The sequence below is a fragment of the Staurois parvus genome, unplaced genomic scaffold (assembly GCF_062004578.1).
Source record: "Staurois parvus isolate SC_StPar_1 unplaced genomic scaffold, SC_StPar_1.0 ptg000402l, whole genome shotgun sequence".
NCBI classification, from domain to species: Eukaryota; Metazoa; Chordata; class Amphibia; order Anura; family Ranidae; genus Staurois; species Staurois parvus.
In genome coordinates this window covers 4,798,156-4,824,987 of record NW_028318198.1, presented here as the reverse complement: position 1 = coordinate 4,824,987, position 26,832 = coordinate 4,798,156, and the positions used below count along the sequence as shown (strand labels likewise).

Sequence of the window (26,832 nt, the reverse complement as noted above, 5' to 3'; positions counted from 1 at the left end):
TCATCCTGTCAGCCACATTCAGCCGTCTGACGTCACTCAGTCACTGACAGTCACCGGCTCTCTGCTCACTGAAGACTAAGAACTGAGCGATCAACAGTCTTTGATCCCTCAGTTCTAGGAGCAGGAGACCGATGCTGCATCCACCTAGGTGAGTATATGCGTTTGTTTTTTTTTTCATATCCTGCACTTCTCTTTTAAGAGGGCTTCTGGGTAGGCTTGGAGGGTTTTGGTGTCCGAGGCTTGCAACGAAAGGATGGACCAGCTTTTGCCTTAAAGGAGAATGTTTGGGTGCAACTAAAAGGACTGCTTTTGGTGAAAAAAGGTAGCAGCTGTGGGAAGAAGCATTTACCCCTCAATAACTTCCTTGATAGCCTTATCAAGAGATTGCTCATAACAGGCACCCATCATTGAAAGGGATGCACAAAAGACACCTTCTGCAGGCAGGTTCAGCGAACCAAACCTTTAACCACAAACTTATGCACATGTGCACAGAGAGCATTGTCATTCTAGAGACTGAGTGAAATACATTCTCTAGGGCATCAACACAAATTAGCAGCATCAAGGGCAGGAGATGCAAATATTCCAGCAGAATAAAGGTCCTCAAACACAGGATAGCATTCTCTATTCATTTGACCAGTCCAGTTAGCAAGAGTCTGACAAATGGAACAATGCTGCAATAGTCAGTTGCAAGTCAGGAGCAGTGAAAGTATAGTTTACTTTAAACAGTGTTTCAAAGCAGCTATTGACAGAATTCTTAAAGAAGGGAACATCCTGAACAGGAACAATGAGATGCTTGTTGACAACAGAAATAGCAGGATCCACTACTGGGACAAATCATATTTTCATAAATTCTTTTTCTATAGGATATGACTCAGCAAAGAATCTAAAGGGAAGGAACCTTTTTCGGGATCTGGCCAACCCTCATGCGAACCACAATTTGTGCTTGCAAGGGAAAAATGTTTCTAAACCTTGCCAGACATTATGTGCCCATTCAGTCTTATTTAAGCAAAGGAGATTCTGCCGGTCCTTGGCAAAGGCTAGTAAGCATTGCATTAATAAGCAAGTTCATGGTAGAAAGCATATGTTGTGAAGCCTTTGCCTATGACTCCTCCTGCATTTTATGATGCACACGCCAAGCATGAATTCTAACACACCAATTACTAAATAGAACATTTGAGGTACTGAGTTGCTAAGCTACACCAGTGCTTAAAATTCACAAATTTTTATCTTGCATCCTAAAATCACTGCTTACAGTATACAAATTATACAAATTTTTCCTCAGAAGATTGAAAAATGTTTCTGGAACAATATTCAGCAGTCTGAAATCAAACATTATGATCATGTGTGGGCATATGACCAGTATTGGAGGACAAGGAGCACAGAAGTATGGGGGACCCACAGAGCATATAACCCAAAGAGGGGGGGGTGCTCATCACCACCACTGCAGTAAATTGTTGCTCTTTAACAGACCCTGCCTCATATGAGGAAGGACACCCGCACCACAGGATGTTCACATGGTCATACTATGTTCTGGAGAAGAAAGGCCTAAAAAATAAATAAATAATAAAAATAATAATATATATTTATTTAAGAACATCCTCTTGGAATACCAAGGCCTCCAGGGGATTTATAGGAGCTGTCTTCTTATAAATTATCTGTGCCATACGTCTGCCCCCATGCCAAGCATGGTGTTTCAACCTCCTCCGGAAGTGAAAGCTGTTCGTGAAACCAGTAGAGAAAACTAATCAGGAACATGTATACTTTCAATATTGGAAACAGTTTATTACGCAAGATTAAAAGTTGTCAATTTGTGATTAGTGTAGATCAAGAATTTATACTGTATGATACTTGAAAAGTACTATTCAAAAATATGCGTTTAGAAATTTCTGTATAAGCATGTCAATACGGTTTACCTGGGTAGGGGGGTATTAGTTGTTTACAATACTAACAATACTACATTATACGCAGAACACACTACTATTAGGTATGTGTGTGCATCTTTTTCAGACAAATAATTCACAGTATTTTTTTTTTTTAAATATAACTATTAGCAGTATTGTTGGCCATTAGACTGGCAGCACACGCCATAGAAAGCAGGATTAAGATTTGTTCACATGATTAATCAGTGCCTTTGACCACCTGAAGTTGCTTGCTATTACCCAATGGTACCATAAAAAAGTGGCTGTAATGGCAAATACTACTCAAAATCTAGATCTGTACCTGTTAAGTAGGTCTTAAGAGGTTAACTAAAAGCAAGTACCTTTTCTACTTTGTCATACCTAATCTAGTAACTGCTACTTACATGTTCTTTTCGGTTTCAGATAAAAAGTTGATGAACTTCCCAAATATAAACTTGAGCTCCTGTTGGAAAATAAGTGCAATATGTAGGTAAATGGAGTACATGACAACAGAAAACAGACTACAACCTGCATGCGAACATTACCTTTTCGGTAACTTGTTTTGCTAAATTTTTCACATAGAGTCTGCAGTTTGGCTCTCCTGGCTCGTAGCCCTTGAACACAGAAATCTGGCGCATTTCTACAACAGGGAATAAACAGTTTTAAATGAAAAGGTTACTATTTATTTCGCAAACTTTTCACTATACTGCAGTTTATTAACCATTTGGCGAATAAGCCCCCTTGTAATCGCTTTGGGCAGGTACTCTTTATGGAAACATCAGGGGTGGGGGGTCCTTTGCAGCACTGTAAATGTGATCGGGCAGCTGTAAAGCTACCCACATCACTTTTACAAGAAAAAGCCAATCACCAGTTGGAACCATGTTCCTGGCATAACCACTTTCTGACAAGATGTTTTAATGGGTACATCGGTCAGCAAGTGGTTAAAATATTGAGGTTTTTTTTAAAGATTAACATTAAAAGGAGAACATTTGTCAAAAAAACCATATTGCTATATAAACTATTCAGTAATTTATTAAAAACGATTTATGTTTGCAATCTGCAGCCGCTCAAATTAGTAGAACTGACAAATTCAAAATGTCAGTTCTTTGTAAACCTGGCATCAACCAGTTTTCTTTTTCTTTTTTTTTTTTGTGTTTCTGGTTCTTTACAGAAATCTGATGAGTACTTGGGGTAAAACTGCAGGAAATCCCAACAGAAGGTGTTTAATGGTGGGTAAGATTTATTTATACAGTCCTCAAAAAGTATAAAAATATTCCTATGAGCTTAATATAAAAGCAAGGTTTTTCCACTGAGCAATAACCAAAGAGACAGAGAAATGATATGATTAAAATCCACATTATTGTTTGCAACTAAAGTACATCCAAAGCCAAAATGTAATTTCTCATTTGGATAGAGTAGGAGAATGTCAAAGCCATTGTCATTTTTGGTTTGCCATCTGTGTCTCAGCTGGATTTCCCATCACTTCCTATTCTGCAGATGCAACAGGAAGTCAGATATCTTTGCAATGGGAGGGATATCCCCTTTTAAGGCTGCCATAAAGGAGTCGAAATCCAGCCAGTTCAGCTGGGACCTGCCAAGATATGATCTATGTAGGGCAGGCTGATTGTACTCCAGTTGATCCATCGACTGACTTGGGTACAACCAGTCTGTCGGATTTTTCTTTATGTGATTATTGCCTGTGGCAATAGCCTCTAGCAGTAATCACTGTGTGCTGCAAAAGGCATTCAGTACTGATGGGGGAATCAAGCAATTTTCCTTTCCTTCAATCCGCGGTAAAAGGAAAGAAAATTGAATCATCTATGGGCTCTCTTAAGCAGTTGTCACGGTGACAAGTATCCCCACTGGAAGAACTCCTGTATTTCTGCTCTGGCAACTCCTCAAATTTTTGGATTTACACACTTTCATTTCCAGTGACATATGTGATGAAGACAATTAGAGAGTGAATTGCAGTAACGGAATACAGACAGCATTAAAAACCTGAACACTATCTAACATTAAAGGGATTCTAAAGCCTAAAGGGATTTTTTACCTTCATGCTCCCCCTCAGCACTCCCTTATACTCACCTGAGCCCTATCCTGATGTGCACAAGAGCAGAAGCTCTATCTCTTGCCTCTGCCAATCACAGCCAGTGAGGAAGGAGCAGGGGTTGGGACCAAGCCACGGAACAACTGCTGGGAGTAAGTGTAAATCTGACAAGCCAACTGTCGGCTTTTAGATGGGAGCAATCTCTTCCACAGACCTCTAACATTTGAGTAGAGAGGAGGGAGAATGTTCATTAGCTGATCTCCCCTAATAAGAAATCAGAAGTGACAGGGATTTTGTCACTTCTTGCTTCCTCACTTTCCCTAGCTGCCAGGAAGAAAAAGCTAATGGATTATGACCTATGTCCCATTAGCTTCAGTGGAGTGCATAGGATGCATCAAGTGTCTTAATGAAGAGAACTTGTCAAAGTAAACATGCCATCACACAAGAGTCTATTGGTCCCCTATGTGACAGCAATAACTTGAAGAAAAAAAAAAAAAAAATTGCGTAAAAAAATTAAAATTACACCCAAGCACTTTAACACCCCCTCCCAAAACACAAACATTTAAGACCATCTTACCCTCACCTATATTATGTAAACACACATCATTTGCGATACACATGTTACATATCACTGCAAACAAGTAAGGTGCAGTCTATGGAAAATTTTGGGTACCAAAATTTGCCATTGTTTCATGGGCGTGCAAAATTTTAAGGCTTGACATGTTGGGTATCTCTTTACTCAGCACAACCAAACAGCTTATATTTTACAAAAAAAACCCAACAGATTGTGTCTGTGTATATATTAGAATTGATCCTAGTGTAATTTTTTTTTACCCACAGAAAATCTGCGCTTGACCATTGTGCTGTCGTGTGACAAAGTTGCAATGATCACCATAAACGACCAAAACAAGCATTAGCCCACCAATGCTGCCTGCTCCTGCTTACCAAAAAATAAATGGGCGCTCACTTTGCCACAGCTGATGAAGATAGCCATTTTTAAGTCTCCTATTTGCTTAATACCCTAAATGTCAAAATTAGTCCCAAGAAGAGATGGAAGGTGAGCAAATATGAACAGATGCACAGAAATGGCCCTTCTTGCTTCCTGTTAGAACTGAAAGATTCCCTGGCTGTGCACATACTGCACCTTTTCTCCACATAATTAGAGAAAGGAAATGACCCGCTCCTGATCACAGGAGGAAGAAATATTTGTTAAAAATGTTTTTGCTAAAAGCCACAAAAAAAAAAAAATAATTTAATGGTCTTATAGGGAACCTACATCCACTCCCAAAACTACTCTAGTCACAAACTGGCACAATTTTTCTAGATGGTATATATTCCTCTCATGTGAGGTTTTTATTTATGGCTAACGACTACAAATATTACCACAATGAGTGACTGGGCATAAATTACTGGCAGACTTATGGGTCATCTACATAGAAAACTTGCCTTCTTTTGAAATTCTTTTTTTCTCCAATTCCCTCCTGGAAATAAATTCTTTTGGCAAATCATCTTCAACCTCTCCGTCGTCGTCTTCATCATCATCCTTAGATACATGAGCAGGATAGATCTTTCCAAATCCTGGCATCTCCTTACTTTGCTGTAAAATGGTCCTTGCTTCTACTTGAACAGGAGCTGTGGAAACAGAAATAGATAAATGCCATTTCTTAGTAATTGTAAGACTAAACAATTCCACCTACATTAATTGCATGCACTACAATTATAATTTACATAAATATAGATAAAAAAAGCACAATGTTAAAAACATTTACAGACCAGTGCAACTTCACTCTCTTAGTCAACATTGGCTATTTTAATCCTTATGCTGCTAGCATTAGTAAATAGATAGGAAGGTAGATCATATCTTCTTTTTTTTTTACAGTTTTACAGTTACCGTATTTGCCGGCGTATAAGATGACTTTTTGACCCTTGAAAATCTTCTCAAAAGTCGGGGGTCGTCTTATACGCCGGTACACATGTTAGGGGGGCTGCGGCATTAAGTACAGGGGTTTGCAGGGGCTGATGTCTCTTACCTGGATCCAGTCCCACGACGATCCGGTCCAGGAAGCGCGGCGTCTCCTTCAGTTCGGCCACTGGATGTTCGTGCGACTGCTCGGCTCCGCCTCCTCACCTGTGATTGGCCGCCAGAACTGTAGCTCAGGAAAGGCACACAGGCGGCCAATCACCGGCGAGGGGGCGGAGCCGAGCGGCCCCGCGAAAATTGAGTGCCGGAGCAGCAGGTAAGTGTTCTGTGTAGAGGTGCTGCTGCAACCACATATGCTGGCTGCAGCAGCACCATACGAGAACAGGGTCAGCAAGTCTCAGTGGGAGGAATAGTGCCCCATCATTGGTGTCACTGATACCAATGATGGGGCACTATTCCTCCCACTGATACCAACGATGGGGCACTATTCCTCCCACTGATACCAACGATGGGGCACTATTCCTCCCACTGACACCAACGATGGGGCACTATTCCTCCCACTGACACCAACGATGGGGCACTATTCCTCCCCCCCACTGACACCAACGATGGGGCACTATTCCTCCCCCCCACTGACACCAACGATGGGGCACTATTCCCCCCCCCACTGACACCAACGATGGGGCACTATTCCACCCCCCACTGACACCAATGATGGGGCACTATTCCACCCCTCACTGACACCAATGATGGGACACCATTCCTCCCACTGACACCAATGATGGGGCACTATTCCTCCCACTGACACCAATGATGGGGCACTATTCCTCCCACTGACACCAATGATGGGGCACTATTCCTGCCACTGATACCAATGATGGGGCACTATTCCTGCCACTGATACCAATGATGGGGCACTATTCCTCCCACTGATACTAATGATAGGGCACTATTCCTGCCACTAATGCCAATGATGGGGCACTATTCCTGCCACTAATACCAATGATGGGGCACTATTCCTCCCACTGACATCAATGATGGGGCACTATTCCTCCCACTGACATCAATGATGGGGCACTATTCCTCCCACTGACATCAATGATGGGGCACTATTCCTCCCACTGACATCAATGATGGGGCACTATTCCTCCCACTGACATCAATGATGGGGCACTATTCCTCCCACTGATATTAATGATGGGGCACTATTCCTTCCACTGATACCAATGATGGGGCACTATTCCTCCCACTGACACCAATGATGGGGCACTATTCCTCCCACTGACATCAATGATGGGGCACTATTCCTCCCACTGGTGTGCATTGGAAGAGGGGTAGTCTTATATGGCGAGTATAGCCCAAACACTACATTTTAGCAGGAAAAGTAGGGGGGTCGTCTTATACGCCCAGACGTCTTATACGCCGGCAAATACGGTACCTCCTAGTTTTCAGGCCTAAACAAATGATGTCATACATCCCAGGCGTCTTCAAGAGGGGTCTCTCTCAGCTAAGCACACCCTCCCTTCCTGCCTGCATGCCCAAGCTATGGGCGGATGGATTCCAAGAAATAAATGCTACATGAGCCATCTGTTACTCAAGATGGCTACAGCCAGAAATGCTAGGGGGTGTTTTTCAGTGATTTCTCAACAAAACAAAGCATGGATACATGAGTGGATGGGCAAGTTTGCTTTGAATGTTAAAAATGTTTTTGGTTTGTGGTGCTCAGATGCGGTGTGGTTCCTCTCTAATATGAACATGTATTACACTTGAATAAAAACAGCCCATTGTCAATTGTTCAAATTCAAGAAATATGCTTGTTACAAATAGTTCTATTATTACCTAGATTTTATAGAGAACAGTGTTTTGTCAACAAACCAATACATTATGATTTTACTGCAGGGTTTGCTTAAAAGTTACCCTAATTAAGACAGAAACCCTACATTGCCTGTAAGTGTTAAAAAGTCCACCTTTTTAAGGGTCATTTTCATGTTACACCCTAAATATGGCTGTAACAAATATGGTCCCAAAAAGTGGACTTTGCCTTTAACCCTTAATTTGATCCCTGTGATTCTGTGGAGTCTACTGGATCCTAGGTCCAGGCTGTACAAGCACTAAATCCTAGGCCCACCCAGCACTATGCCCTACTCAGTTATTCAGCTCTTAAATGACACTAAGGTACTTGCTACCACCATAAGATACCTACAACTTCAGTTGTTACTTTAGAAAGAATGAGGCCAGGTCAGGTATACTTTATGACTTTCAAAGGTAATTTATTTTTAGGACTTTCACACAGATGATGTTCCTTTCATGTATTTAATATGGACCAACCAAAAGTTGTGTATTGAATGCAGTCTCATTCAACTTCCCTGCTTAACAATTGCACAGAAAAGATAAAAGTCACACAATAAGTACTGTATATTGTTTTCACTAAGACAGCTGAGACAGAGTTGTATCGTGAGAAAAAGAAGTTAAAGGCACAACCATTCAGTAGTATTCCAAAGTAAACACTAAAGCAATGAACAAATAATCTCACTCCCATATACATAATCTCAAACTATATATGAATAAAGGTATTTAAAATATACAAAATGGCTAGCATTAATTATATCAAGCTTACCATCAGCAGCAATGGGTACATCTGCTGGAATGTGGAATTCCATTTTTTTAGGACCTACAATACATGGCTGTTCAAACACCTCAGATGGTAATAGTGGTGCATGTGCATGTCTGGAAAAAAAGGACAAGAAATTAAATGGCACAGAAACATTTTAACGCATTTTTCACACAGCTATCTTCTCTAGAATTCCTTTCTGAATGGAAACCTCAAGTACGTAGTAGGCAATGGAAAAACTCAATCAAAACTAACATATTGAAAAATGACAAGCAAGAAAAGCAAAAAAAAAAAAGTGTACTATTGCTCTTGCCAATTCCCTAACATAGTTTTGAATATGTACGGGCCTAGTAATTTTATAAATGCCCATAAACATTCCATCTATTGTCGCACAAAGATCTACAAATATACATGATTCCAGGACTCACTGGGGTGCAGCAGGCATGCTAATAAGGTCTTTAATCCTCATCTTTTTTCGAGGACGAGATTGTTTCTTCTGACTTGGTCGCTTCGGCAGCATATCTGCCAATTCTTTAAGACGAACAGCCCTGGGTATTTCAAAAGAACAAGTCACGCAATTAAATACATTCTGCAAATGTGACTTTCCAATGCAATATTAGATACTCAAGCTAGTTTTTTTTTTATCACTAGTAAATTAAATCATACTTCCATTTGAACAATATTCCTATTAACGAGCAGTACTTAGCAACTTTGATTTTTAGACAATACCAATTCGCCATACTTAACCGCTGAGTGTACGCATATATGTGACCCAACAACAGTGTGTAAAAAAAAAAAAAAAAGAAAAAAAAAGATATATATATTATTAGAAAAAAAAAACCCCACCTAGATCAAGGTTTGATCTAGGTCAGTGCCAGGGTTAGGGTCAAAAGGTCAAGGTCAGTACATTTTGGGCAGAATTAATAAAAAAATAAAATATAAAAGGTATTTAGTATTAGTGTGCTTTAGGTAGGATATATGGGAAAAAAAAAGCAAAAACGCGCACTGAGCTGTATGAAGGGTACATACAGCAGGTAACATACAAAATATAGAATCGCTGCTTCAGCAGAATTTATTTTGGGTCATCTTTTGGTGGTAGGTTATGGAAGTAACAAGAAATATACAGCTACATTAACCACTTCCAGGCACTTTTACCCCCTTCCTGCCCAGGCCAACGTTCAGGTTTCAGCGCTTTCACAATTTGGACGACAATTGTGCAGTCATGCAACACTGTACCCAAACTAAATTTTTATCATCATGTTCACACAACTAGATCTTTCTGTTGGTGGTATTTAATCACCACTGGGGTTTTCATTTTTTGCTAAATTACCAAAAGACCGTAAATTTTGAAAAAAAAAAACCCAACACGTTTTCTTTGTTTCTGTTATAAAAGTTTGCAAATAAATAATTGTTCTTCATAAATTTAGGCCAAGATGTATTCTGCTACGTCTTTGGTGAAAACAATCCAAATCAGTATTTAGTCTGTAGGAAAGTTATAGAGTTCACAAACTATGGGATATATCTGAAAATTGATCAGTCTTGAAGTACTGACAGCCAATCTAATTTCTTGAGATCCAAGAATGTCAGAACAGTACAGATATCCCCCAAATTACCCCTTTTTGCAAAGTAGACAGCTTGACGTATTTCAAAGAGGCATGGCGAGTTTTTTTGTCACAATTTTTGTCATAATGTTTTGGAAAATGAAGAAATTAAAAAAATTCTTTTCACAAATTCTTTTTTTTTTTTTTAAATACTGTCACCAGTGCAGTACAGTGCCATCATATAACTGGTGTGGCGGTGATCAGGGATACTGACTGGTGACAGCAGGGAAAAAAAAAAAATTGATCTTTTTTTTTCAATTTTATTATGATTTAAGATTTTGTTTTCATATTACACTATGACCAAATTAGTATAATGTTACCATAGTGACATTGTACTACTTTAGGGAAGTGATCGGTATTTATTTATTTTTTTTACACAATTTGATTGCTTATAGCAAAGAATTTCTTTGCTATAAGCAATCTTTTAACTGTATGAAATCGATTCATTCAGGTTTTTTTGTTGTGATTAGCGGTGATTGGCCACGGCTAATCACATGACACAAATGGAATGTGATTGGCCCAGCCTGTGATCGCTGTGACCATTCACAGCTAGATTCACTTGTGTGCAATGGATGGCATGAAAGGAAGCCATCCATTGTTTACAACTGTCATGTGACCTGCTGTGATTGGTCACAGCAGGTCACATGCTACTGGCAATGGGGCCGGTACACAGATCTTCGGCTATATTTGAGGTACACAGCCAGTGACAGATCTGGCCACAACACGCAAGCTGCAATCTGGGAAGGAAGTCATATGACGCCCTCCCGGATAGACGAGAGTCCTGCCCAGCCATCATTTTCCTATAGTCCAGGTGGGAAGTGGTTAAAAAAAATAAATAAATATAAGGATACATCCATTATCATTTACCACCAAATGAAAGCCCTGAAGAAAACTAGGTATAATGATAATTTGCTGTCTGGAGGTCCCTGCCGAGAGATGTGACTAACTGGGAAAGCCAGCATTCCAAATTTCTGGCGACACAGGTGGCCGATAAAGCCAATAAGAGGCGGGATCCCAGGCCCTCCGGAGTAAGACTTCATCTCTTTTATCCATAGGATCCTTTAGGGCTCACATATCATCAAATACTAAGTCCGTCTTTTTAGAGACTTTAGATTAAGGGGCGTCCAACTTTGGAATCTTGTTCCATGGCTGGGATCCGTTATCCTCAAAAGGAAATCTTTGAGGTTTCCTCTCAGGGTTTTCCCATTCCAGATTAATGGTATCAACTAGGGAACTATGAATGGGAAAGACCCTAGTCTTTTTAGTATGTAGACCCTGATACATGAGGTCATGTTTAGACAGGCATCCATCCTCCTCCTCGATCTCGAAAGTTTCATAGATAACCTTAAGGAGGTCGTCTACATCATCAAGGGCCAATTTTGTATCTGGAACCTCTGGAGGAGCAAACTTCACCGTCGTCCCCCTCCTCTGAGCCTGAACCCGAAAACCCCCTCCCCCCGTGTGTCACGCAAGACGTTTGGAGAAATGCTGTTTGGTTACAGTGTTGCATGACCGCGCAATTGTCATTCAAAGTGCGACAGGAAGGGGATAGAAGTGCCCGGTAGGCAAGTGGTTAAAATATAGTAATACACGGTCTCACATTGCTTTGCAGTCGCTCAGTTGATCTCCATTTTTAGCCACTGCTGAATCTGTAGAGGCATATCTGCTGACAACCTTGAAGCAGAATTAAGCTAACCCTGCTATGCTTTACAGACAAGGTAGCTGCTTCTGTTTGATCTGCAACTGCTGGGGTGCTGCATATATGATCAGTTAAGGCACCAGCCATTCGATGGTTTGACAGTTTTGCTGAGAGCCCCTACAAATGTGACAGTAATGCAGGCCATACATGGGTCGAATTCTGAACCAATTTTCTTTAGAAAATTGGAAATTTAGTGCATTTAGTAATCCGATGGTGCCACCATATATTTCAAAATTTGACCAACCAAGCCTTTAATTTCACCTCATGTCGCTACAGAAAAGAATTTTCGTGGCCAAGAATTTTCTTTTTTTTCCAGGTCAAGCTCGCACTCATTTCTTTTTCAATTACATTTCTTGTACGATTCTTCCATCATTGATTAGAAATTAGTTGGTTTTTCCAAATATTTCCAACATGTCCAATCACTCAAATTCAATGGTTGCTCGAAAATCAGCCATTATTGCAGCCCACTAATGATGCAAAATTGAAACGAAAATTCTCAGAAAAGATTTTCGAAAAAACCTTTTTGGAATTCGATCCATGTATGGCCAGCTTAAGCAAAACCAGCATTTCAGGAAAGTGACGATTTATGATTTACTTCTGTTCAGGGGCTCTGGGCCTCACCAAAATGGCAGCCTCCAGCAAGAAAAAACGGGAAAAATGCTGGAGGCAAAATAACAGCACTCACTAATTTTGGTGGCATAATTATTAATGTGGAGTGTATATTTCTTGCTAACAAACATTTTTTTCTTAATCAGCTCAGCTATGAGGAAAGATTAGACGAACTGAATTTATTCTCTCTTGAGAAGAGGAGATTAAGGGGGAATATGATCAACATGCATAAATATATCAGTGGTTCATATAGTGAACTCTGTGTAGAGTTATTCACCCTGAGGTCATCACAGAGGACAAGGGGGCACTCTATGGCTGGAGAAAAAGAAATGCTATCTTCAAAAACGGAAAGGATTCTTCATAGTGAGTGCTGTGAAAATATGGAATAAACTCCCTCAAGAGTTGGTTCTGGCCAGCTCAGTGGATTGCTTTAAAAAAGGCCTGGATTATTTCTTGGATACACAGAATATAACTGGATACTAACATTTATATGTAAAGTTGATCCAGGGAATATCCGATTGCCTCTTGGGGGATCAGGAAGGAATTTTTCCACCTGCAGGAGCAAGTTGGGTCATGCTTTGCTGGGTTTTTTGTCTTTCTCTGGATCAAGTGTGGGTTATAATTTTTTTTTCATGGTTGAACTGGATGGACTTTAGTTTTTATTCAGCCAGACTAGCTATGTAACTAAGTAATCAAGTTGTTATGGGTATAGGTCCACTTCATTTGTTAATTGTTCTTAGTCACAGAGTAACTTAAAAAAAGAAAACAGACAAAAACAAAAAGTAATTAACTCTGTCTGCACTGTGCTGGCAGATTTCATTATTAGTTTTAAACTAGATGTTAGACTCCATACACACACTGGGGGCCTTGAGCTGCGGGCGGAGGGCACAGGTGTCCTGTCCAGCCCTTCTGTCAGCAGCCTGTAAAATCCTATGAGAGGCTGGCAGCTGCTGCGGCTGCACGGAATACCAACTGGTGTTTAGAACAGTATGTACCCAGCACTGAATGCTAAGAACAGAGACTTCTTGTGTTCCAGGCATTCATCACTGAGCGCATACACCTGTCCCTACAGCTAAACATCAGAGCATTATGCACCAGGGCTAAAATGCCCAGTGTGCATGGGGTTTTACACTGTTTTAACAAAGTCTTAGGATCTTCTGCACTGTATATTAATGAGGGGAACTCAGTGTGTATCTGTGACAGTGGGGACAGATTGCATTTCCCCTCATTTTAATTGTTTAGATTAGCTTGTAGTGTGCCCAAGGCCTACTCTAAACAAATACCTATAGGTGAAATGTGTGTATGATAGACAGACACTCACACTCATCAGGAGACCTGCAGGGAAAACAGGCAGCAGGGACCAGGCCAGCAGCTTGAAGGAGCAGAATCTACTTTACCTGGTCCCCTCTAGTCACAACCAGTTAACCCCTGGTAGTGCGGGAGCAGCCCCACTGCAGGGAGGACTTTTACTTTTGGAGTTCAGCTCTAATGCAGGCCATAGATGGGGAGAAAAACTGCAGATTTTTCTTTTAAAAAACGAAAAATCGGTTGTTCAAGTGGCCGACGTTACCATCAATGGTAAAAAAAAAAATCGGCCGATTTTCTACCCGTCTAGAGCCGGCAAAAAGTGTCCCTGCAGAGAGCTCTACTATTTCTTTGACAGTTCCTTGACATTTATAGAAGTTGCAACAATGTATGTATTTGTTTCCATTTAGGATACAGATGTTTTTATTCGGAAACAAATAGATACAATGTTTCAACCTCTGTAAATGTCAAGGAACTGTCAGAGAACTGTCAGAAATAGCGGAGCTCTCTGCAGAGACACTTTTTGCTGGACTGGAATTCTTCTTCATCCTCATCCTCCTCTTCTTCTTCATCCTCCTCATCCTCCTCTTCTTCATCCTCCTCTTCTTCATCCTCATCCTCCTCTTCTTCATCCTCATCCTCCTCTTCTTCATCCTCATCCTCCTCTTCTTCTTCATCCTCATCCTCCTCTTCTTCATCATCATCCTCATCCTCCTCTTCTTCATCATCATCCTCATCCTCCTCTTCTTCATCATCTTCCTCATCCTCCTCTTCTTCATCATCTTCCTCATCCTCCTCTTCCTCATCCTCCTCTTCTTCCTCATCCTCCTCTTCTTCCTCATCCTCCTCTTCTTCCTCATCCTCCTCTTCTTCCTCATCCTCCTCTTCTTCTTCATCCTCTTATTCATCGTCTTCCTCTTCTTCTTTTTCTTCTTTTTGTCTTCCTCTTGCAGGTCACTGCTCATGCGCAGATTTTTTATCGGTAAAAAATTGGCCGATTTGCCCACTAATTGCCGCGAAAATCGGCCGATCGGCAAAATCGGCCGATTTTTTTCCAACTTTACCGAAAAAAAAAAAAAAAAAAACGGCCAAAATACCGAAAAACGGCCGACCAAATCGCCCACTAACGATCCGAAAATCGGCCGATTTTATTTTCGGCCGAAAAATCGGCCGATTTTCGACCCATCTATGGCCTGCATAAATGGAACTCAAACAGCCCCAAGGGCCATTAAAGATACCTAAGTGCCAACAGTTGTGTTTGCTAATGTACAGTCATTATTTTATTCGTGCTTGAAAGGGAAAAAAAAACCCAAAAAACTTTTTTTATGAATAACTTGACCTGACACAAACACATAGTCTGATTACAAATTGCGATACTCATTCAGCCCAAATTCACCAACAAACAGCAGGTCTCGAATAGCAAATTTGACAGGCGAGTTCAATATTTAGAAAAAGGACAGTCCTTACTGATTACTAATGAGGGTCAGAATATTGACAGGGTGTACTGGAAAACTACTATGTTCCAATACAATATTTAGTCCAACGATTGCATATGTGTGGTTTAAAAAAAAAAAAAAAAAAAAGTAAGTGATTAATTCACTAGTGATTATCACTAATTAATGGGCTTCAATATTTCTGGTAGCACATTTACAAGATTGTGTTTTATAACCAAGCACCAAGATAGTCTGACACCCTAATGCATACCGACACGTTATATTCTTTATTGACTTGTACCACTTATGAAAGCAGACTGAACAGATTTTCTAGCATTTCAGTCCAGACCTACCTCTCCTTTTCTTCGTCATCTCCACTTTCATACTCTGACTCTTCCCTGCTGGACACATCCATATCATAGTCGTCATCCAGTTCTGGTAGTGGAGGGTTCTCCGGAAGGTCAGGTGGGACTGGTGGGTATAGTGTCGGTGCAGAAAAATGATCTGCATACTGATGCAACAGATGTGAAAAAAAAAATACCTTATGACAGTTCAAATGCCTACACAAGTACAGAAAAACTTTAAAACATATCACCCGCTGGCTCAAAACACAAACAGAAAAAATGCTGCTCTCGGTAAAACAAACAAACAAACAAAAAAAAAAACTTCACATGCTTACACATCTCTGCCAATGTCCATAGTTTATGAATTTTCACTGTTTCCTACTGTAGACCCCCATGTTGCTTTTATGTCCTGCAGTGTCCTAAAGGTCAGAGCAAGGAACCAATAAAAGCTGCAGGGGGACAGGGCAGAAGGACACTTACGAAGTGTTGGTTTCCCAGTATACAGCATTCTTTTGAGTGGTAGATTCTTGAGGGAGCAACATATTTGATAGGATCACTCGAATATGCAATATTTCATATTAATAAATACACTATATTGCCATAGGTAGTGGGACACTCCTCCAAATCATTGGATTCAGGAGTTCAAATCACCTCCATGGCCACAGGTGTATAAAATCAAACACCTAGGCATGCAGACTGCTTCTACAAACATTGGTGAAAGAATGGGTCGCTCTAAGGAGCTCAATGAATTCAAGTGTGGTACCGTGATATGTTGCCACCTGTGTGATAAGTCCATCCGTGAAATGCCCTTGCTACTAAATATTCCACAGTCAACAGTTAGTGGTATTATAACAAAGTGGATGCAACTGGGAACAACAGTAACTCAGCCACCAAGTGGTAGGCCACGTAAAATGGTCCGCGCATTCTGAAGTGCAGTGAGCAGAAGTCACCAACCGTCTGCAGAACCAATAGCTTCAAACTTCGTGTGTCCTTCAGATTAGCAGAACAGTGCGTAGACAGCTTCATGGAATGGGTTTCCATGGTCGAGCAGGTGCATCCAAGCCTTACACCACCAAGTGCAATGCAAAGCATGGATACAATGGTGAAAAGCACACCACCACTGGACTCTAGAAAAGTGGAGATGTGTTCTCTGGAGTGACAAATCACACTTCTCTGTTTGGCAATCCGATGGACGTGCCTGGGCTTGGCGGTTGCCAGGAGAATGGTACTTGCTTGACTGCATTGTGCAAAGTTTGGTGGGAGGGGATTATGGTGTGGGGTTATTTTTCAGGGGTTGGGCTTGGCCCCTTAGTTCCAGTGAAGGGAACTCTTACGGCGTCAGCATACCAAGACATTTTAGACAATTTCATGCTCCCAACTTTGTGGGAACAGTTTGGGGTGGTCCCTTCCTGTTCCAACATGACTGTGCACCAGTGCACAAATCAAGGTCCATAAAGACATGGATAAGCGAGTTTGGGGTGGAGAAACTTGACTGGCCTGCACAGAGTTCTGACCTCAACCTGACAGGACACCTTTGGGATTAATTAGATCGGAGACTGCGAGCCAGGCCTTCTTGTCCAACATCAGTGCCTGACCTCACAAATGAGCTTCTGGAAGAATGATCAAACATTCCCATAGACACTCCTAAACCTTGTGAACAGCCTTCCCAGAAGAGTTGAAGCTGTTATAGCTGCAAAGGGTGGGCCAACTCAATACTGAACCCTACGGACTAAGACTGGGATGCCATTAAAGTTCATGTGCGTATAAAGGCAGGCGTCCCAATACTTTTGGCAATATAGTATATATAATGTTTTTAGTCCTGGTTGTTATTATAAGGGAATCATGTTAATATATAAACCACAAACACTATATAGGTTAACCAGCTAGAACGTTTTGGATCGTAACTGTAAACCCATGCAAATGTACAAAGTCATAAGTATGCTGTGTGTTAAACACAGTGCACAAGACAATGTAATACAAACATCTGCTCACCAAAGGAGGCTGCGCAGTAAGAGGTCCAAACGGAGCAGGGAGATTCAATTTGTTCATTAAATGCAACACCTAAAATAAAATGTATCTTATTAAATAGCAAGGATACCAATTACCGTATTGTACAGATTGTACTGTACTAAAATTAAATGCATGCAGCTTAAACAAAGCATAACCCATTATGCATTAAGATTTGACTGAAAGTATAACAGAAGGATATTCCTTAGAGCTCCAGTGTAACAGTTAAGAGTTGGTTCACATACATGTGAATTGGATGCATTTTTGAACCGCATCCAATTCACATGACATGTGAAATAACATTTATTGCTATTGTGTCTTTTCACATATATGCAGTGCAAAGACAGCGCAGATTGAAAGGGAGCCCTGTCAGCTGCCTGAGCAGAGAGGTCCGGCTTAGGTGCGATTTTAGGCTCACTGACTTTCTGTACATAATACAGAACCCCAAGTATACCCTAACTGATCTCACAAATTGATAGTTCACATAGCAGATCCTTAACCACTTGACGACCAGGCCATAGCCGAATGACAGCTACAGCACGGTCGTCTAGTTCTGGGAGGGCTTCACGTGGCATCTTCCAGAACTGCACCTCCTGTGTGCCCCCAGCAAGCTCTGATCGCGGTCTGTCGGACACAGGTAAAAAGCCAATCACAGTGCCCCTTTACCATGTGATTAGCTGTGTCCAATGACACAGCTGATCACAATGTGAATAGAGTTGCTGGTTATCGGCTGCACTTTCCTCACGCTGTCACAGAGTGAAGAGAGCCGGTAATCAGCAAATGTATTTAAAAAAAAAATCAGAGGCAGTCCAGTGCAGCCCCCAGCCCCAACAGTGTACATCAGTGCAATCCCAACAGTGTCCATCAGTGCAGCCTCATCAGTACCCACCAGTTCAGCTTCATCAGTGCCCATCAGTGGTGCATATCTGTGCAGCCTCATCAGTGAAGGAGAAAAATTGCCTGTTTGGGGGGGGGGGGGGGGGCATTTCTGGGAGTAGTTATATTGTGACTGGAATTCCACTGTAATGACTGAGACCTATGAAGAAAATTTCACCATCTCTACCATGAATATGGAGGTGGAGCTTTTTTGGGCCACTTAAAGCAGTAATAAACCCAAAACGTAATATATTGCAGCTTACCAATAATTAGATGTGGTGACAGATTTAGACTCACCAACAAGACTCCAGCTCACATGCAGTTAAAGCAACAGGTTTTTTTTCCCTTTTGGGATTAAGGTTTTAAATAAAAGCTTATCATTTGAAGCACCCCTGACAGTGGTAAATGGTCTGTCACAACACTTAAAACTACTACATTTGCAGAACCACAAAATGGAGAGAAAAAAAAAAAAAAAGGATCCCTGCTGAGCAGGCAGATGGTAGATCCATGTCTGCTCCGTTTATGCAGAACGGGCACTGATACAGCGAGCTTTCCTCTATGGGTGGTCGGATGTAAACAGACCACCTGTCCCTTTTACATCAGATGTCATCCAATATGCTAGCCAAATGAGAAACCGATCCCCTTCCATCTGTTTTTAGCGGGTCTGATGCAGGCAGTTGTAAACGGACACATCAGTTTACATCCACCGCTCCATATAAGGCAATGGGTGGTCCAATCAGGTCCACCTAAAAAACATACAAGCGAACCTGATTGGTCCGCCCGTGTGAAAGGGGCCAAAAAAAAAAAGCAAACTATTACAGCCTTCACATCTAAGAATTGGTAAGCTGCAATATAATAAATGTTTGCTTTCGGGTTCAATACCGCTTTGAGCAGGGTCATGTTATTTCCTTTATTGGTAAGATTTGTGTAAGAATTGTACTATTCGGTGTTGCCTAAAATCCGATTGTGAACCATAAGAAAATAGAAGAATGTGCTTGGTCTGCTTATTTATTTTTCCATAAAAATGCTCCACTACACAATTCTAGTCAAGGATGGTCAAAACAACGCTGTTCAATTAGACATCTATTGCAATTTTATCAAATAGAATAAAATCTGCATCTTCACACTGTAAAGATATAAACCAAAAAATTTTTTTTAGAAAAACATTAAATGTAATTGTAAATGTTACTTTTGGAACTTTAAAAATAAAGAATGTTTACAAAAATGCTTCATATATTACAAACTAGCCCACAAGCAGCTGTCTCCCACATTCTGCATTTGTAAATGTCCTAACGTGCAAAGAAATGGAGGCCTTATTCCACACAACCAATTGCTATGAAAGTTTAAAGATTATCTGTTCATTCCATCTGACAAACTTCTTTTCAGGAATGAGCTTAGTCGTAGGCGGAGGATAGTTGCATGGCAGGACACCTGTGGTACAGTTACAGTGACCACATGTGAGTTTTGGTGTGCGGACATGGATGGCCCCAGGATGGCCTAGGAGGATGGTGTCCTCCCCATACTCTGGGTGATTATGCAAGTCACCAAAGCATGTTGTTGAAGATGTCAAATTATGGTTTTAGCTTTTTTGTGTTATATACATCTTTGTAGATATTTTCTTATTTTAGGTTATTCTACTCTTTTGTAGAAATACCCCTAATCCCCTGATGAAGATTGCGAATATTAATTGAAACACGCTGTGGATCTTTTAGCAGAAAGAAGTTCACCACAAGATACCTGTCTAATTTTCAGGGGTTTGTCTTGCTGTTTTTAACCTGCCAAAGTATTGTACAATAATTAGCATTTAACAGCGCATTGTACAATAAAATATTGGTTTTACATATTTATGTCCCATGGGAAGTAGCAGCGTCCATTGGGGATGTAGCAAATAGCACGTTGTAGACGCAGTAAACACTGGTTCAGTGAGGTTTTTGTTTTCCCAGTTGTTATTTGTTCCATGTTTTAATAGGATGGTATGATTACAGTATACCATTTATTTTTATTTAGTATTAATTTGCCATTATTGTGTCTTGTATCAGTTCATTATTGTGTTGTCTTCGTTGAATGTCACTAAATCTTAATAAATTCCCTTTGGGATTAATAAAAGTATTCTGAATCTGAATCTTGTAATTTAGAATGAGGTCTCCATTTCTTTGCATGCTGGGATACTAAAGAATGAATTTACTAAGAAGTTGCATGCAGCAGTATGCATTTATTTTGTACCAGAAGAGCAAAAATGCTTGGGGAAAAAAAAAATGTATACTGAATACTTAGCAATGGTAACTGTATTGTTAATTAACGGTTTGAATGGCTCTTGCCTAATGCACAGTTCTTCAGTGCTTGTCAGTATGCAGTCCCCATCTTCTTGTTCTTGCACTCATCTGTATTTGCTGTGGTAGTGCTACATAAACTGTACACTTTAATTACATTTTAAGTTAAAGAATGTATTTAAACAGGTTTTACCTGGACATAGAACTTTGGGACACTTGCTAGGGCATTTGCAATGTTTGCCAAAACTGTGCTTGTAGGAGGTGGATATAAGTACTTTAGGCTGGATTTTATTGGGAAAACTAACCTGATTTAAAAAAAAAAAAATCATTAAGGCATTTTATCAGCACATGAACTAAATAAGTTTGTTATACAGAACACATCCTAAAATATTTCAAAAACCATATGTAAAATACCATGTTTTTTACACCACTAGTTTGCTATTTTAACCAGAAGCAGTTTAAATGAGAAGTTCACCTTTGGGAACATGTTACATCCATTTTTAGGGTGGAACATGTAACATGTTCCCACTCCTACAACGTCTCCCAGCTCCATCTAGTGACAGCTAACGGGGGATCCTCTCCGCCTCCCCGGCTGCATCATTCATTCACAGAATTTGGTGAATGGAAAAATACAAGTCCCAGCAACCTTTGCAGCTGTCGGCTTGTAGTTCTCAATGAACTAGCATAGCACTGTGACAGTTCATTGTCTCCTCCTGTCAGTGTGTATCTGCCTGCCCGTATGAGCAGACAGAAACACTGACAAGTCTGCAGGAAACCTGCATGGCACCTGTGATCAGTGGTGCCATGCTTTACAGGCTCCTAGTAAAAAAATATATAATTTATAAATAAATAATAATACATTTTTACCTGCAAAAATATATTTTTTTTCTAAAAAAAAGGTGAACTTATCCTTTAACACTGCCGTTATGATAGTATTAAATAAGTTCACATTGGGAACATGTTACATTTTCCACCCATTTTTAGGGTTGAACACTTCCCATGTTCTCACTGATGCATGCCTCTCCCTGATCCACCTCTAGCGACAGTGAGGGTCTTCTCCCCAAACTCACTGTCATAATTTAAAAAAAAAAAAAAACGAACACATTCATTCATTCACATAGTTCCATGATTGGTAAAGCTACAACTACCATCAGTTTGTAGTTTTCACTGAACTACCAGACTGCTGATGAGTGCTCTAGGTAGTTCACTGATGCTTACTTTCATTGAGGTATAAGCAGAAAACTTGCACTGACAGTCTGCAGGAAAAAGTCGGAAGTGACGAAAGTCCCTCGTGAAAAAGTCGAAAGTGACGAAACGCGTCAGCGTTGTGACGTCAGACGCTAGGCCGGAAGGAGAAGCGCGGCCATTTTTGAGGTGGTCTCAGCATACAACGGATTTAGTCGAGGATGGATGGTACTTGTTGATAATGTAAGCTGCTAATAAATTGTGTATCCTATATTCATTACTCCACTGAGTCTGCCCCTATCTGTTCTGTGAGGAACGGGGATCCCGATACCCATTGCTGCATGAGGAAGGGATTCAACTGTGCACTCCTACTAAAGGAAAGCATACTCCCAGTGAAGGTAATCCCATCTGGTAGAAGGGAATTTCAGAGTGCTTTGAAAGCAGAAAGAGGGTAATTGTATATTATCCCATAAGCAGAATGGTGGCACCTTTTTTGGCACAATTTTTTACTGATCACTTATTGTGTATGTGTGGCATATCACGTATTGCAGTGGTTGTTTCACAGGGCCACTAGTGAAGTGGTGTGTTGATTTTCACCTCACATGTGTGATGCCTATTTATTAGTATATGTATATCACCAGTGTGGTTGCATGATATCACTTATAATTTTATAAAAGAATGCACTATATTTAGTTTATTTTTTTGAGGTTCTTTTGGATTGAAGGGAAGATTTGGACATTTTCACAGTTTGAAGATTGGAGAGCGAGGACTGTAATTTTTATTTGTATCTTTATTTTTATCTTTATTTTTATGTTTTATTTTATTTTTTGGACTTTTAATTTTGAATTTGGGACTTTATTATGGACAGTATATTAGCAGTTTGAGACTGCAGGAGAGGTTACGTGTGTATGTAGATCATTGAAAAGGTTTATGCCAGTCTGCAGGAGCCTTGCATTGCTCCAGTGATCTGCTGATTGTGGGTGCAATGCTTCACAGGCTGCTAATAAAAAAAAAAAATAAATGCACATTTATCTCTACCTACAAAAAGATGTGCATTTATTATTTTGTAAGGTGAACTTATTCTTTAAAGTGACGATGTAAAAACAATGTGATAACAAATACTACATCATAGATTCTTATTATGGAGTTTAGTCTATCGTCAACCATTTCTACATTTCTTTACCTTTAATGACCAATGAACAAATTATGCAGTCAGCCATATTAAACTCAGCTCTTGACAAGATGCCTATTACACTTGTCCTTGTCCAAGACGACAGTACAAGCAGGGCTTCATTCAAAATTATAAGAAATTACAGCAAGTGTTAAAAACACAGACACACACAATATCCTGGCCACCCTTCCAGACACCACTGCACCTAGCGGTCGTGATGCCCCATGCTGCCAGTATAGCCAGGCTGTACACTTCAATGCACAGCCCTTAAACGTGTATCCATCAAAAGGCTTACAATGGCAAGCTCTCATTTTTCAGCACAACCACATGGCCATGTTGACAAATCAGAAACACTTCTTTGTTCTGGGATATCTTACTTGAAGAAGAAACATCAAATGCGCTTAAAGTGGAGTTCCACCCATTTTTTTAAAGTGCATCTCTGTACATTGTACTTGATAGGTAAAGCACAAATTTGGATAATTTTTTTTTCTTTTTTTGTATTATAAATACCTTTAAAATCCTTTTTAGGATTGCAGTTCCAGTCCAAGCTGCCTAGGCGATAATGTTGTAAGGCGAATCGTAAGGTCTCCTGGGATGTCATGTCCCGTTTCCCAGAAGTCCTTTGGGTTCCTAGTATCGCAGTACTCCAAAACCGGAAATGCTGCGAATGGGAGGAGTTTGGCGCCATTTTACCAGAGTCCTGTTTGTGGAAGACATGGATGCTGTGTGCTGCAGACTGCGCTGTTCTCTAAAGCTGGAATTGCAGAGTGTGTGTACATTGCACTCTATCTAGTTAGCTTCGGCACTTTGTTAACTATCTTCTGTCTGGGCAATCAACTTTTAATCTGATGTGGTCACTCTTGATGAGCTAACTTTCTGTGGTTTAGTTACGGTCATGGTGACAACTGGCTGTAGATATATATAGCTATATTTCTCGACGCAACAAACTAGAAATGTGCTAAACTGATGTTCTCAAAATTAACATGCAATATTATGGTTGTGGGGCTTGCTCCGCTTCGAGACTTCACTTTCCTTCCCCGTGGAGTGAATTGATGTACAGGTTGCCATAAGGGAGCGGGAACATCCGCCGCCCCCGCCTATGTTATGGCAACCTGTAGTACACAAGTCACGCCGAGCAGTGTCAGTACTGTGCAAACGTGAGATCGAGTGCTGCATGCTGGGATAGCCAGCAGCACCAATTCCAGGAAGTAAAAGACCTGCAGGCTTCAGATGCCCACAGCCATCATGGCGCCTGCCTGCTTCCGAGATCCTTGTAAAGTTTTAACTTATTTTAAAGTAATTACAATACTATTACTAATTACGCTATCCAAACCGTGGATCTGCTTTTAAAAAAAAAAAATGTATTCTGGGGACTGGAGCTCCGCTTTAACGTTAGTCAAAACACTCATGTGACTGCACTGACCAATGAGCGCTTGCCATTGCGAGCATTATGATGGCGCACTCTGAAGCGGTGTATTGCAATGCACAGACTGCTAAACTGAGGGTACAGGGCATCAAAACCGCTATGTGCGGCAGTGTATGGAGGAGTAGCCAGGATATTAAGAGTTCACATATGATCGATATTAAGATAAGATGGCTGTTTAAATAAAGAAGTATGTAGAGGACACAGGAGAGCTCCAAATTTCTTACAAGATCAACCGGTTTTTTTTTTTTTTGCACTTAACAGATATAACAAAAAGGATTGCAATGGTATATTTAACAGACCATAAAAAGGAGCAAATAATAAAAGTTCATTTGTGAGGTTTACGTTCACCATTTATTTGTTAGCAATGTTAACATTGCCATCTTTCATCTAATTTGTAAAGACTATATATTGGCTACAAGCGCTAATCAAATGCTGGTTTTCCAACATGACTATTCGACAGAAGCTGGTTGTTAACAGACAATAGTACAAAGCCAGACGATTTCTGCTGAACCAGCCAATTTTCAGTCCATGTATACTCTGCTTTAGTGTCAGATAACTACAACACATTACTAATGTGAGCCTCTGCAGTGACCTATCCTATAAGTTTTCAAATGGTTTCTCTACTGAACCAGTCCTTTATTCTGGAGCCAACTTCTATTCCAACATCATATAAAAAAAAAGTTATATCAACAAAAGTTTTAAAATGCCTATGCTGTCAAAATCAGTTTATCAGGACCTCATGATTGCCAGTGGTATGACCAAATGTCTAGATTTTGCTGAAAAGTAACATCATAATTCAGAGTAGAGGATCCCCCACTTTAAAGCTGGGTCACATGACTGTCACCACAGGATCTCAATGTAGCAGGCCTTTTGTTAAAGCAAAAACAAACTGCATGGAAATATGTGGCTCCGAAATGCTTTTTCCACAATGTGCAGGTTTGCACAGCATATTTGCATAATGTGACACACTTAACTGTTCCTGCTCCCCTCATCACCAGGACTTCCATCGAACCTAGGTCTTTTTCTGGGTTCAGTCTTCAGCCTGCCTTGATTGGTCCAGGTGGAAAATAGTAATTGTGTATGCCCATGTAAGTTAGCTACTTTGTTCTGGCACAAAATTAGGCTTAGGCCATACGCTGAGCTGTGGCTCTGCTTACAATTAGGGTTTGTTCATAACATGTTCACTGAGCTACGCTGATCTGCATACATCAAACACCGGCCAAAGACAGATGAACAAGAAGAAAAATAATAATAAAAAAAAAAAAAAAACCTGAGTGCACCGCTCGCATCATAACGCTATGTCGAAGTGATGTTGCAGTGCACTGCATAAAAATCTAGTATGTCACTGTCGCACAATCTGTTTTAGCACTACACACCATCTTAGGTGATTGTCATCAGAATTTTTTATAAAGCAGGAACAAGTGTCCCTATTTAGCTGAACATGTTTTAAAAGATAATAACTATAGGATAAATACTAGAGAGCTAACCAGTAGGGAAGAGTGCTTAAGAACCAGCAAATATGGTATGTACATGCTGGGAAACACCAAGACACAGGCACACAATATTATGTCCTTGCAGTGCTTTATAAAACCAGATCTCAAAATAGATGTTTACAAACTTGCTTCCAAGGAAAACCTTGGTGCGGATTTTTGATTAAAATTTAACTGACATACACTTTATCATAGCTGACCAGTGAAAACTCGCACAGCTGCTGAAATCTTATCTCCTCCAGGTCATACTGGAGTTTTTCAATAGCTGTAAAAAAAAAAAACAAAAAAAAAAACCACTTGTACAACAATTTATTATTTTAACTTTACAACAGAATAATATAGTGTATCATTATGACTGTAAGAGCCTAAGACTTCGCTTATACGTCAATACAGAGCACTTATACAGAGTACAGAAACAGCATCCATACACTTAAATGTGAATTAATAAAAATATCAGTAAGACTGACACCGCTGACCGTTCCTTCTAGCTTGGTTAGTTTCCTGGCGATCGTACTAACTTTTAACGCTTTCACTGCCAGAACTTTTTTCTTCATTTTTCACATATATAAAGAGGTTTATTTTTGGTTTGAGAATTCACATTTGTTTTAGAACATCACCATTGTTATATCATTTCATGCTTTGAGAACTGCTGCTATCAAAATCCTGGATTCTCTGCATGCTTTTCAGCTTTTCCTCTGCTGTTTACTTTCCATTTCTAAAAAGTCTACATATGCTGTACCTTGCTGCCTGCAAGCAGTGATTCCAGCACTGGCTTCGCCTCCTGAAACTCCTCCTCTCAGCACCTCTGTAGTTCAGAAGGCAGGTTCTGTGAAATGTGTGATACAGCAGTGCTAATCACAGGGCATAATGAATGTGTGCTACAGATCTCAAGGAAGTAAATGCACAAAGTAACTTCCAGATCGTTCAGAGTAATAGAAG

General features: G+C 40.3%; 1 protein-coding gene across 2 annotated transcripts in view; it reads right to left on the bottom strand.

The window, feature by feature from the left end:
* The window catches only part of RNPC3 (RNA binding region (RNP1, RRM) containing 3), a 49,756-nt gene that overhangs the window by 9,311 nt on the left and 13,613 nt on the right, over positions 1-26,832 (bottom strand). For both annotated transcript variants that reach the window (XR_016314097.1, XM_089686605.1), the window contains exons 5-12: positions 20,815-20,926; positions 17,461-17,529; positions 15,478-15,635; positions 8,906-9,025; positions 8,484-8,593; positions 5,392-5,577; positions 2,444-2,538; positions 2,303-2,361 (exon numbers count right to left, since the gene is read on the bottom strand). Coding sequence is in view for 1 of the 2 variants with exons in the window: in XM_089686605.1 (XP_089542731.1) it covers positions 2,303-2,361; positions 2,444-2,538; positions 5,392-5,577; positions 8,484-8,593; positions 8,906-9,025; positions 15,478-15,635; positions 17,461-17,529; positions 20,815-20,926 (909 nt within the window). In the remaining variant the exon portion in view is untranslated. The remainder of the gene's footprint in view (positions 1-2,302; positions 2,362-2,443; positions 2,539-5,391; positions 5,578-8,483; positions 8,594-8,905; positions 9,026-15,477; positions 15,636-17,460; positions 17,530-20,814; positions 20,927-26,832) is intronic.